The sequence below is a fragment of the Schistocerca gregaria genome, chromosome 1 (assembly GCF_023897955.1).
Source record: "Schistocerca gregaria isolate iqSchGreg1 chromosome 1, iqSchGreg1.2, whole genome shotgun sequence".
NCBI classification, from domain to species: Eukaryota; Metazoa; Arthropoda; class Insecta; order Orthoptera; family Acrididae; genus Schistocerca; species Schistocerca gregaria.
In genome coordinates, this window is record NC_064920.1 from 1,099,435,721 (window position 1) to 1,099,448,993 (window position 13,273).

At 42.5% G+C, this 13,273-nt stretch overlaps 1 protein-coding gene across 1 annotated transcript in view; it reads left to right on the forward strand.

Annotated features, from left to right (window-relative positions):
• The first annotated feature begins 1,625 nt into the window (after window positions 1-1,625).
• Window positions 1,626-13,273, forward strand: part of LOC126315420 (nephrin-like) — a 478,744-nt gene continuing 467,096 nt past the window's right edge. Inside the window, exon 1 of the mRNA XM_049992703.1 lies at window positions 1,626-2,162. Coding sequence (XP_049848660.1) covers window positions 2,036-2,162 — 127 coding nt within the window. The 5' untranslated portion in view covers window positions 1,626-2,035. The remainder of the gene's footprint in view (window positions 2,163-13,273) is intronic.

A 13,273-nucleotide genomic window follows, 5' to 3' on the forward strand; every position in this document is an offset into this window, starting at 1 on the left:
CCTCAACGGATTCACGTAAATATTTTAACTGAGAAGTATTCATGACTTTTCCGTGTTTAATTTTCAGAAATTTGGGTGCCACGTAGTTACTAGTCGTGTATTTTTTCAAATTACATTTGGAGCCCTTTCTTTCTACTGTTTCTTTGTGAATGCCTAGTGTTTTGTTTTTTTCTCTGTTTCAATTTCCTGACATAGAATCACTGGGTCGACTGCCAAAGTTAACAGTCTATCTTAATGTTGGTTCTTCTTTCGAAGGAGGGCTGAAAAGTAATGCCTCCGAGTTTTTAATGTAAAAACTAATACAGCTTTTTAAATAAAATAAACGTTATTAACATCGTACATCTTCATTCTTCATGTCTACATATTTATTTCTCTACATAGTCGTCATGGCGACGAACACATTTCTCCCAACGAGAGACAGTTTTGTTGATACCGTCACTCTAGGATGTCTGACCTTGTTAACGGAACAACAACCTCACCTCTGCTTGTAACACTATCAAGTGAAGTCCTCGAAGGCGTTCCCTAAGATTTGGAAATAGATGAAAGTAGGATGAGGCCAAGTTGGTAATGTATAGAGGATGATCGATGACAGTGAACCCAAAATTGCTGCTGATGACGCAGCGCTCGTGTGTGCTCTGGCATTGCCTGGCTGAAGGAGACGATGCCCCATGTGTGGACGACCTCTTAGCATTCGAAACTCGATTGCAGCACTCTGTTTCTCAAGCACCGATGTAGTTAGGTTACACACGACCATCTTACACGTTACAGTTCGAACTCCTCTAGCGGTAGAGGTCTGAAAATACTTAGAGATGAAGAATAAAGATGTAGAATGTTAATAACCTTTGTTTTATTTAAAAATATTCAAGTGTTTTAATACTTCGGAAGCATTATCGTTCAACGTTCCCCTGTTATTTGATTTGTTCGTCAATTTTAAGCTTCAATTTCAGCTTTCGTCACTGTTGGACTATATTTTCTAAGACACAGTTGCAAAGTAATGGAGTTTGTCCATCACATTGTCTCTCTCTTGCTGTAATTTCAAAATTTTCCGAAATTACTTCTCTTGATTTTTATCTCTGCGTTTGTTGTCAGTGATAAAATGTTATTTTCACCCACTTAGCAGATAAAAGCGACTTACAGCCGATCCGTCACGTCACTTAGGCCAGGTGCTGGGACGGGCAGTACACGCAAGCGCTGGAGTCCAGACCGACCCTCCTCTCCCTCTCCCCTCTGCCCCCGCATCCACACCTCCCACCACAGCCGGACGGCGCGACGGGAGCGCCGCGCCTGGCGTGTAGGCAGCCCAACGCTCACTCAGCCAGTGCGGGTCTGCCGTCCGACAGGCGCGCAGCGCGAAGCACGGGCCGAGGTACACCGCAACCAATTTCCGGAGGGTACTTCGCTCCTCACGCGATGTCGAGCGCAATTGAAGGCGACGTGCCAAACACGGCTACATAGCTCTGCCTACGATACGTTTCTTACGCGATTGTCACACAGCGTAACAGTTACACCAGACAGATTTTTCTAGTACAATTACTGTTTTCAATGTACATTTGTGATTTTTTTGCATCGTGTACATATATCAAGCCAACTTCATTAACTACCGTAGCCACTAGATACTGTTACATTCTCGTCGTAGGCCACAAGAATTTGTAATAAATGTATTTCTGCTGCTACTGTCTTGTGTTAAGTACCATATTTATGCAAGATTTACTTAGAAATTTTACATGTTATTCATACGGCAACTTCTGTAACTAATTCCCTGTTAGACATTGATCGTTAATAGATATTCGCTTGCACGTAATGCTCTCTTTTCAATACTGCAAATGAGATAAGCAGGAAATTCTACGTTGATATTTACTGAAGGTGATCATCAATTAATATTTTCGAGTTATTTGTTAACAGAAATTGTAGAGACAATAAAGACTGTGGCCAAGACGAGATAGTTTATTTTGCTCGGGTAGGCGGGTCGTCTAAGTGAAACATTTACGCCTGCCGGCTAGATAGCCCCCATTACAGGAGTCAGAGTCGGATCGGCATGGGCAGGCGAAGCTTGCCACTGATGCTCGCTTTGACAGCGATGCTGGGCTGGTGGTGTGGCGGTTACTTCGGTGCTGCGGCTTTACATCGCACGCGTCACTTCGCTCACCGCTACAACTCCTCAGGTAAGTGTTCGCTGCGTGCGCCAGTTGTTGCTACGGTAGCCGCTCTCTGCCAAGAATTGTGAGTCGGGGAAAGTGCCGAATATGGACACCTATTCAATATCTAATCTTTTCCCTGTATACATTAAAACGTCCTCTTTGGAAAATTATAAATTACTGTGTTGGTAAACCCCTTATGTTATTTGATTTTCAAACAGCTGAGCAAAACTGAACGTATTCAGACAGTTCTCTCTTTACTTATTCTGCTCAATACTAAACTGACACACAGTATTTTTAGCGCAACGCAATGTGACTTTCAATAATCCCTACAAAAGAATGGTCCTGACTATCATTAAACTATACGTTTCACAAATCACTTACCTCACAAAAATCTTCGTTACTCGAAGTACTGCAATACCGTGAGCGCCACTACTGCCAGCTAAATAAAAGATTCAAACTACTGAAAGCACTAAATACTGATAGCCTCAGTTAGCAAATGAAAGATTTTCATAGAGAAGAAACAATGTATTTACCTTAATAGTGTTCAAAAGTCTTCATATATATATATATATATATATATATATATATATATATATATATATATATATATATATATATATATATAGCAGTTCATGATATCCAGTATTACAAACATATTCTTACTGATGGACACACGTCCAGATCGTCTGCTCTCAAAACTCTGGCATCTCTCTCTCCACATCCACCAGTGCTGGCGGCTCACCTCCAACTGCGCAACGCTACGCGCTGTTCACATCCAACTGCCCAGCACTACAATAGCGGATATTCCAACAATGCCAACCAGCCACAGACTGCACACAGCACAGCCAGTGATTTTCATACAGAGCGCTACATGACGTTACCAACATAAAAACCTAAACAGCCTACTTACATAGCTCCCCATGCTCCCCACACTTATTGATACACTGTTGGTCAAAAGCAAAGATTTTCTCATAGTCCATAAAGACAGTCTTGATCATTCGTCACAGTAGTAATTGTATTTTTTTCTCAGAGTGTGAGCAGTAAAAGAAAATGCACACGGAAGTAGTGGATTTCCATACAGTCTTGAAGAAGTAGTGTTGTCCTTCCAATGGAAAGAGAGTGCTGACTCGTGACATGCAGTAAGGTAATGGTCCACAACAGAGCAAAGCCATAGCAGAGTCAGTCGAAGTTTTGAAGTATTTTGGTAGGTAGGTCATCATAGAGCAGACCTACTGTACTTCCTGGTAGAGAGTATGGCACTGTTGGGCCATCAAAGGTGTAGACCCACTGCAGTCCTTGCAGAGACAGCCAGCAGCCATCTGTTGCGACTGTGCAGGTGCACAATCACCTTCGAAGAGTCTTGCGGACAATATAGCAAGTCCATAAACCACCACTTGTGCACTCACAAAGAATTTGTTTGAAATGTCCTTAGAAACAGCAATGCTGTTATCCAGTCCCTTGCTGAATTATTAACACACGTGCAAACACTAACAGTCACAACTTCTCACATATTGTGTGTATACTATGACCAACAGAAATGTGTGCACTGAAATGAAACTTAATTTAAAGAACTGGTGTCTATTCAGTTACAAATTTACGACATGAGAATACAATTACAAAGGTACAAAATACACCATTAATGAACATAACAATACAGATAATATTTGTATATAATACGGGCTTTCCAAAAGAATCAAAATAACATATACATCAGTGTTACAGGAATTATGACACAAGTAAATACATAAAAGATCAGAATAGGTTTCGAAACATCAACTTCAAACATGAGCATTAAAACAGAACAGAATAAATAATGTCTAAACATGTTTCCAAAGTAAATAACATATTATAAATGCAAATTATATTTGGAAAAAGTAAAGAGAGAAATGTCTGAATACGTTCAGTTTTGCTCAGCTGTTTGAAAATCAAATAACGTAAGGGGTTTACCAGCACAGTAATTTATAATTTTCTAAAGGGAAAGTTTCAACATCAACTGAGTTCTACCCACATATGTATTTAGGAGCTACTTTCACGAACTATTGTAGCGATTCTGATCCGCTTGCGACCAACAGATGGACTGATTCACGAGGAACCTTCTGGTATGCGGTGTGATTCAGCTGCCCCTACCGCTGTCGTTTTATGCAACCTGCACTGTTATCGCTGTCATTCATTAACCATATGTGAGCTTTTTGTAGTCTCTCGCTCGCTTTGCACAATCTATTAGTCCTACAGAAAAATGAGCAGGACCTTTTCTATTAGGAAATTTAATATAGTTATACGCTTTCGCTATAGGAAGTAGTTATTCAAGAAAAACGTACAAAAGTAAGTTCAAACGCACCCCCACTGCCCTACTCAGCCCCCGCTGGTCAGGATTTCTAGTATGTTAGTCATGGCACTCCCCTCCGACCACTGTACAAACTTTTGCGTCCGCACGAATTATTTCCCACTTGCGAACTGTTTCGGTCTTCATTGGTTGGCCTTATTACGCCAAGGGTTTAGTCGAGCACTTACAAACTACAAAAATGACAATTTTTGAGAATTTTTACCATCATAAAATAAACAATACATCGATGTATTCGTCAGGCCCTCTTACTACGAAACTACTATACTTGTAAGGGCTAAGTTTTGATTCAGTTGTCAGCATAATAAGCTTTAGCGTAACGTTTACAAAAGTCCTTATTCTTTCATTACCTTCTCGGGTACGTTGTAATTAATGTTAACGAAGTAGCCGACTGTGCTGGTGTAGTAGGAGCCCAAGCCACAGAGACAAAAAAGGTCGAATATTAGAAATAGTTAGTGTAGACGGAAATATTTATACAGTGGTAGAAGGGAGCGCCACAAACAACGCACTAGAAATCCTGACCGGTGGGGGATGAGAGTGGAGTGAAGGTGCGTTTGAAAGTCACTTCTTGCCTTTTTCTTGAATAACTGGAAAAACGTGGCCTCCAGCAAAATCGTATCCCAGTGCAATATTTAACTACATTAAACTTCCTACGAAAAGGCCCTGCTCAGTTTTTCCGCAGGAGTCTGCGCATAGCGAGTGACACAATATGAAAATCTCACAAGTGCTTTATGAAGGCCAGATACTGTGGGCTGCATAAAACGAAACGGTTACAGGCAGCTGAATCACCCCGTATCATTAACAAATATTTCGAGTGGACTGGCTGAAATGTGGTGAATTAAAGTCTACCGCCGCTGTGAAAACGACGGCACTGCCATCTAGCTGTACAGCCGCTGCAACTTCAGGAAGCTGCGAACCTTGGTCATAATCTAAATTGGACCTGTTTGTCTAGCCCATGCCTCAAAATCAAAAGATCGCGGGATAGAATCCCGGTCGAACCAATTTTTCAGTGTTTTTGCACCTTTCAACAGTGTGGACGTTCGGCAGAAGCGAAACATGGTTCGGATTCCATGTTGAACTGTAGGTCTCATTATGACAGAGCTCACTTGACTTGATGTCTGATGGTCTAGCAACGGAGCTTGGTTACTGGTGGTACCTGGAAAACGCTCATAGCGCTCTCGAACCCATACCGAGGTACAGTACGCTCTTTTTCAAATTTTTTATGCAGTGTTTTCGTTAAACCCTACCACCACCTAATACGGCTCAGTTTCACTTTCCACGCAGCATCATATTGAAGACAGTATGTCCTGAATTGTAAGCAGTGAGGAAGCACAGAGATGGGCGGATTCGTGGAAAGCCGGATTAACTGAGGAATTATCGGAACAGAATGAGTCTGTCGTAGGTATTTTTACATGGCATTACTGGACATAGAAAATACTAATAACAATGGACACGAAAAGTCCAGTGTCTCCGTCTTTTGGAGAAAGATCGTTTTAGCTGATGTAGCACAAGTAATAAATAAATGCTATTTTTGATTATCCTTTTGAAGAACAATTTTTTCCTAACATCGTGTTTTATAGGATTTTCATTTGTACACATTTACTAATTATTATCATGTAACGAAAAAAATTGTAGCACCGTGGATCCTAACGCCGTGGAAGAATGTTTTTGGAGTAATTAGGGGCAACGCCCGAAGTGGGACAGTCTCTGTATGCCCATCTTTTCATAGATGTTTGCGGGACCTCTGCTGTTCAGTACAGAATGTCAAATCAAACACCTTTCAGCCGTCTAACTTCCAAACTGTTATTTTAGTGGGCTACCAGTTTCGCTGATATATTACGCCATCTTCAGGCAAAAGGGGCCTGAAGATGGCGTAATATATCGCCGAAACTGGTAGCCCATTAAAATAACAGTTTGCAAATTTAGACGGCCGAAAAGCGTTTGATTTCTCGTTCTGAACAGGGATAGTCCACTTTTTATGATAGGGGAAAAGTGACGGTAAATTTGACGATATGCTAGATGATGATCAGTTTGGTTTTAGGAAAGGTAAAGGCACGAGAGAGGCAATTCTGACGTTGCGGTTGATAATGGAAGCACGACTAAAGAAAAATCAAGAAACGTTCATAGGATTTGTCTACCTGGAATAGGCGCTCGACAATATAAAATGGTGCAAGATATTCGAAATTCAGAAAAAAGTAGGGATAAGCTATAGGGAGAGACCGGTCACATACAGTATGTACAACAGTCAAGATGGAATAATAAGAATGGACGACCAAGAACGAAGTGCTCTGATTAAAAAGGGTGTAGGACAGGGATGTAGCCTTTCGCCCCTCCTGTTCAATCTGTACATCGAAGAAGCAGTGATGGAAATAAAAGAAAGGTTCAGGAGTGGGATTAAAATAGATGTGAAAGGATATCAATTATACAATTCGCTGATGACATTGCTATCCTGAGTGAAAGTCTAGCAGAATTACATGATCTACTGCATGGAATGGACAGCCTAATAAGTACGGAATATGGAGTGAGAGTAAATACAAGAAAGACGAAAGTAGTCAGATGTAGCAGAAATGAAAACAGAAAGAAACTTAACATCAGGACTGATGGCCAGGGAATAGAACAAGTTAAGGAATTCTGCTAATTGAGCAGTAATATAACCAATGACGGACGGAGCAAGGAGGACATCAAAAGCAGACTATCATTGCCAAAAAAGCTCATTCCTGGCCAAGAGATATCTCCTAGTAGTGTCAAACATATCAGGAAGAAATTACTGAGAATGTAAGTTTGGAGCACAACATTGTATGGGAGTGAAACATGGACTGTAGGGGAACCGGAACAGAAGATGTTTAAGTAGGCTGCTTAGGTTCTATGTTGGTAACGACACGTAGCGCTTTGTAAGAATATCACTGGCTGTGCTGTGTGCAGTCTGTGGCTGGTTGGCATTGTTGGAATATTCGCTATTGTAGTGTTGGGCAGTTGGATGTGAACAGCGCGTAGCGTTGCGCAGTTGGAGGTGAGCCGCCAGCAGTGGTGGATGTGGACAGAGAGATGCCAGAGTTTTGAGAGCGGATGATCTGGACATGTGTCCATCAGAGAGAGTAAATTTGTAAGACTGGATGTCATGAACTGATATATACACTCCTGGAAATGGAAAAAAGAACACATTGACACCGGTGTGTCAGACCCACCATACTTGCTCCGGACACTGCGAGAGGGCTGTACAAGCAATGATCACACGCACGGCACAGCGGACACACCAGGAACCGCGTTGTTGGCCGTCGAGTGGCGATAGCTGCGCAGCATTTGTGCACCGCCGCCGTCAGTGTCAGCCAGTTTGCCGCGGCATACGGAGCTCAATCGCAGTCTTTAAGACTGTTAGCATACAGCGACAGCGTGGACGTGAACTGTATGTGCAGTTGACGGACATTGAGCTAGGGCGTATATTGGGCATGCGGGAGGCCGGGTGGACGTACCGCCGAATTGCTCAACACGTGGGGCATGAGGTCTCCACAGTACATCGATGTTGTCGCCAGTGGTCGGCGGAAGGTACACGTGCCCGTCGACCTGGGACCGGACCGCAGCGACGCACAGATTCACGCCAAGACCGTAGGATCCTACGCAGTGCCGTAGGGGACCGCACCGCCACTTCCCAGCAAATTAGGGACACTGTTGCTCCTGGGGTATCGGCGAGGACCATTCGCAACCGTCTCCATGAAGTTGGGCTACGGTCCCGCACACCGTTAGGCCGTCTTCCGCTCACGCCCCAACATCTTGCAGCCCGCCTCCAGCGATGTCGCGACAGGCGTGAATGGAGGGACGAATGGAGACGTGTCGTCTTCAGCGATGAGACTCGCTTCTGCCTTGGTGCCAATGATGGTCGTATGCGTGTTTGGCGACGTGCAGGTGAGCGCCACAATCAGGACTGCATACGACCGAGGCACACAGTGCCAACACCCGGCATCATGGTGTGGGGAGCGATCTCCTACACTGGCAGTACACCTCTGGTGATCGTCGAGGGGACACTGAATAGTGCACGGTACATCCAAACCGTCATCGAACCCATCGTTCTACCATTCCTAGACCGGCAAGGGAACTTGGTGTTCCAACAGGACAATGCACGTCCGCATGTATCCCGTGCCACCCAACGTGCTCTAGAAGGTGTAAGTCAAGTACCCTGGGCAGCAAGATCTCCGGATCCGTCCCCCATTGAGCATGTTTGGGACTGGATGAAGCGTCGTCTCATGCGGTCTGCACGTCCAGCACGAACGCTGGTCCAACTGAGGCGCCAGGTGGAAATGGCATGGCAAGCCGTTAAACAGGACTACATCCAGCATCTCTACGATCGTCTCCATGGGAGAATAGCAGCCTGCATTACTGCGAAAGGTGGATATACACTGTACTAGTGCCGACATTGTGCATGCTCTGTTGCCTGTGTCTATGTGCCTGTGGTTCTGTCATTGTGATCATGTGATGTATCTGACCCCAGGAATGTGTCAATCAAGTTTCCCCTTCCTGGGACAATGAATTCACGGTGTTCTTATTTCAATTTCCAGGAGTGTATATGATGACTTTTGAACACTATTAAGATAAATGCAGTGTTCTCTATCAAAATCTCTCAATTGCTAACTATGCCTATAAGTAGTTAGTGCCTTCAGTAGTTACAATTTTTAATCAGCTGGCAGTATTGGCTCACGCTGTATTGCAGTAGTTTGAGTAACGAAGATTTTTATGAGGTAAGTGATTCATGGAAGGTATAGGTTATTGTTAGTCAGGGCCATTCTTTTGTAGGGATTATTGAAAGTCAGATTGCGTTTCGCTAAAAATATTGTGTGTCTGTTTAGTGAGAGAGAAATGTCTGAGTACGTTCAGTTTTGCTCAGCTGTTTGAAAATCAAATAACGTAAGGGGTTTACCAGCACAGTAATTCACTAATTTTTCTAAGGGGACGTTTTAAAGAGAATCGAAGCATTTGAGATGTGGTGCTACAGGTTGAAAAATATGTGGACTGCGCAGAATCAAAAGGAATATGTGGAAAAAACTGACAACGAGAAGGGACAGGATGATAGGACATCTGTTAAGGCATCAGGGACTAACCTCTATGGTACTAGAGGGAGCTGTAAAGGGCAAAAACTGTGGAGGAAGACAGAGATCGGAATACGTCCAGTAAATAACTGACGATGTAGGTCGTAGATGCTACTTTGAGATGAAGAGGTTGGCACAGGAGAGGAATTCGTGACGGGCCGCATGAAACCAGTCAGAAGACTGATGAGCCAAAAAAAACTGACGGTGCGAACTACGAAAAGCTTTGACATTTGATTCTTTCTTTTTAAGATTAAACTTAGTCAGACAAGTAGATAGTTAGGCGGAAAAAAGACCTGTAGAGCACTTGAGTGGGAAAGAAAAAAATGGTGGGCTTGGGGATCGAATCCTGTTCAGACTGTGGATTTTTGTCTCAGTTTCTTAACCTCCTAATCACTTCTCAATGAAGTTGAGATTCGCCATAAACGAAACGTCGTTGAAATTTCACTTTAAGTTGCAAGTCGCCTTTATCCAGTTGGGTAAATAGTTGGGAAGACAGAAGTCGCTGAAGTGACGTCCAGTTTAAACACGAAATTATTATTACCAGAATCCGCACATATAGGTTGTGTTGTTGTTGTCTTCAGTCCTGAGACTGGTTTGATGCAGCTCTCCATACTATTCTATCCTGTGCAAGCTTCTTCATCTCCTAGTACCTACTGCAACCTACATCCTTCTGAATCTGCTTAGTGTATTCATCTCTTGGTCTCCCTCTACGATTTTTACCCTCCACGCTGCCCTCCAACACTAAATTGGTGACCCCTTGATGCCTCAGAACATGTCCTACCAACCGATCCCTTCTTCTGGTCAAGTTGTGCCACAAACCTCTCTTCTCCCCAATCCTATTCAATACTTCCTCATTAGTTATGTGATCTACCCATCTAATCTTCAGCATTCTTCTGTAGCACCACATTTCGAAAGCTTCTATTCTCTTCTTGTCCAAACTATTTATCGTCCATGTTTCACTTCCATACATGGCTACACTCCATACAAATACTTTCAGAAATTACTTCCTGACACTTAAATCTATACTCGATGTTAACAAATTTCTCTTCTTCAGAAACACTTTCCTTGCCATGGCCAGTCTCCATTTTATATCCTCTCTACTTCGACCATCATCAGTTATTTTCCTCGCCGAATAGCAAAACTCCTTTACTACTTTAAGTGTCTCATTTCCTAATCTAATTCCCTCAGCATCACCCAACTTAATTCGACTACATTCCATTATCCTCGTTTTGCTTTTGTTGATGTTCATCTTATATCCTCCTTTCAAGACACTGTCCATTGCGTTCAACTGCTCTTCCAAGTCCTTTGCTGTCTCTGACAGAATTACAATGTCATCGGCGAACCTTAAAGTTTTATTTCTTCTCCATGGATTTTAATACCTACTCCGAATTTTTCTTTTGTTTCCTTTACTGCTTGCTCAATATACAGATTGAATAACATCGGGGAGAGGCTACAACAGTGTCTTACTCCCTTCCCAACCACTGCTCCCCTTTCATGTCCCTCGACTCTTCTAACTGCCATGTGGTTTCTGTACAAATTGTAAATAGCCTTTCGCTCCCTGTATTTTACCCCTGCCATCTTCAGAATTTGAAAGAGAGTATTCCAGTCAACATTGTCAAGAGCTTTCTCTAAGTCTACAAATGCTAGAAACGTAGGTTTGCCTTTCCTTAATCTTTCTTCTAAGATAAGTCGTAAGGTCAGTATTGCCTCACGTGTTCGAGTATTTCTACGGAATCCAAACTGATCTTCTTCGAGGTCGGCTTCTACTAGTTTTTCCATTCGTCTGTAAAGAATTCGAGTTAGTATTTTGCAGCTGTGGCTTATTAAACTTATTGTTCGGTGATTTTCACATCTGTCAACACCTGCTTTCTTTGGGATTTGAATAATTATATTCTTCTTGAAGTCTCAGGGTATTTCGCCTGTTTCATACATCTTGCTCACCAGATGGCAGTGTTTTGTCAGGACTGGCTCTCCGAAGGCCGTCAGTAGTTCCAATGGAATGTTGTCTACTCCGGGGGCCTTGTTTCGACTCAGGTCTTTCATTGCTCTGTCAAATTCTTCGCGCAGTATCGTATCTCCCATTTGATCTTCATCTACATTCTTTTCCATTTCCATAATATTGTCCTGAAGTACATCGCCCTTGTATAGACCCTCTATATACTCCTTCCACCTTTCTGCTTTCCCTTCTTTGCTTAGAACTGGGTTTCCATCTGAGTTCTTGATATTCAAACAAGTGGTTCTCTTTTCTCTAAAGGTCTCTTTAATTTTCCTGTAGGCAGTATCTATCTTACCCCTAGTGAGATAAGCCTCTACATCCTTACATTTGTCCTCTAGCCATCCCTGTTTAGCCATTTTGCACTTCCTGTCGATCTCATTTTTGAGACGTTTGTATTCCTTTTTGCCTGCTTCAATTACTGCATTTTTATATTTTCTCATTTCATCAATTAAATTCAATATTTCTTCTGTTACCCAAGGATTTCTACTAGCCCTCGTCTTTTTACCTACTTGATCCTCTGCTGCCTTCACTACTTCATCCCCCAAAGCTACCCATTCTTCTTCTACTGTATTTCTTTCCCCCATTTCTGTCAATTGTTCCCTTATTCTCTCCCTGAAACTCTGTGCAACCTCTGGTTGTATCAGTTTATCCATGTCCCATCTCCTTAAATTCCCACCTTGGGGAACATATAGGATATTTCACAATTCATGTTACATACTTGTAGAGGTTGTAAAGGGGCTTAGTAGAGCATGTTTTACATAGGAACCTATGTCCGGAAACGTCATCCAACGACGCTACACAGCGTCAAATTTGTAGGTCCCAGTGGCTGTAAATGTATATATGCAGGGTGATTCCCTGGTGATGTTACAATCATTCTAGGATGATGGTGAATGATAAGTGTATCAATCTGAGATAAGGGTCTGTGTACTGGAAACGAACGAGTCGAAATTTATAAGTGATAACCATTCTGATATTTGTGACAGTGAAATACAGGTATTGGTACTGCTGTTCCTAAGACTGTATGGTAGGTAAGTGTTAGTGGTGGTAGTATGGACCAAAACAAGGAAAAAAAAGTCCAGTAAACATTGGCTGTAAAATGTATACCTGAGGAGCTACGGGCACTTGCTCATCTTCGCTAGTGTGAAACACCTCTCATCTACTGAACAGGTGATAATAACTCCTAAGGTATGCATTTTAGAGTCCATATTTAATGGTCTTTTTCCCCTTGTTTCAGTCCATACTGCCACCTCTGAAAGTTGGCTACTCTACAATCTTAGCAACAACATTACCAGTACATGTATTCCACTGTCAAGAGGTATCAGAACCGTTTTCGCTTATAACTTTCGTCTCGTTCGTTTCCAGTGCGAGACCCCTACCTCACATTGATACATTTGTCCTTCTTCAAAGTTCTAGAAAATTTCTATCATCGTCGCGGAGACACCTTGTATACACATACATTTAGAGGTGCTGTCACCTATAACTTTGAGTCTCTGTAGCATCGCTGGATGACATTTCCGGACGTGGGTTACTATGTAACACGCGATCCACAACATCTACTCTACAAAAACGACCTCTAGAAGTGTATAACATGAATTTTGAAAGATTCTGTTCATACAAACATTTCACTACAGTACATGCTATTCGCAAGAACTACTGTGGGAATTTTTTATTGGGTTTTCACTTATCGAGAACTTGTCTCAAGAAACTGATACACCTGCTT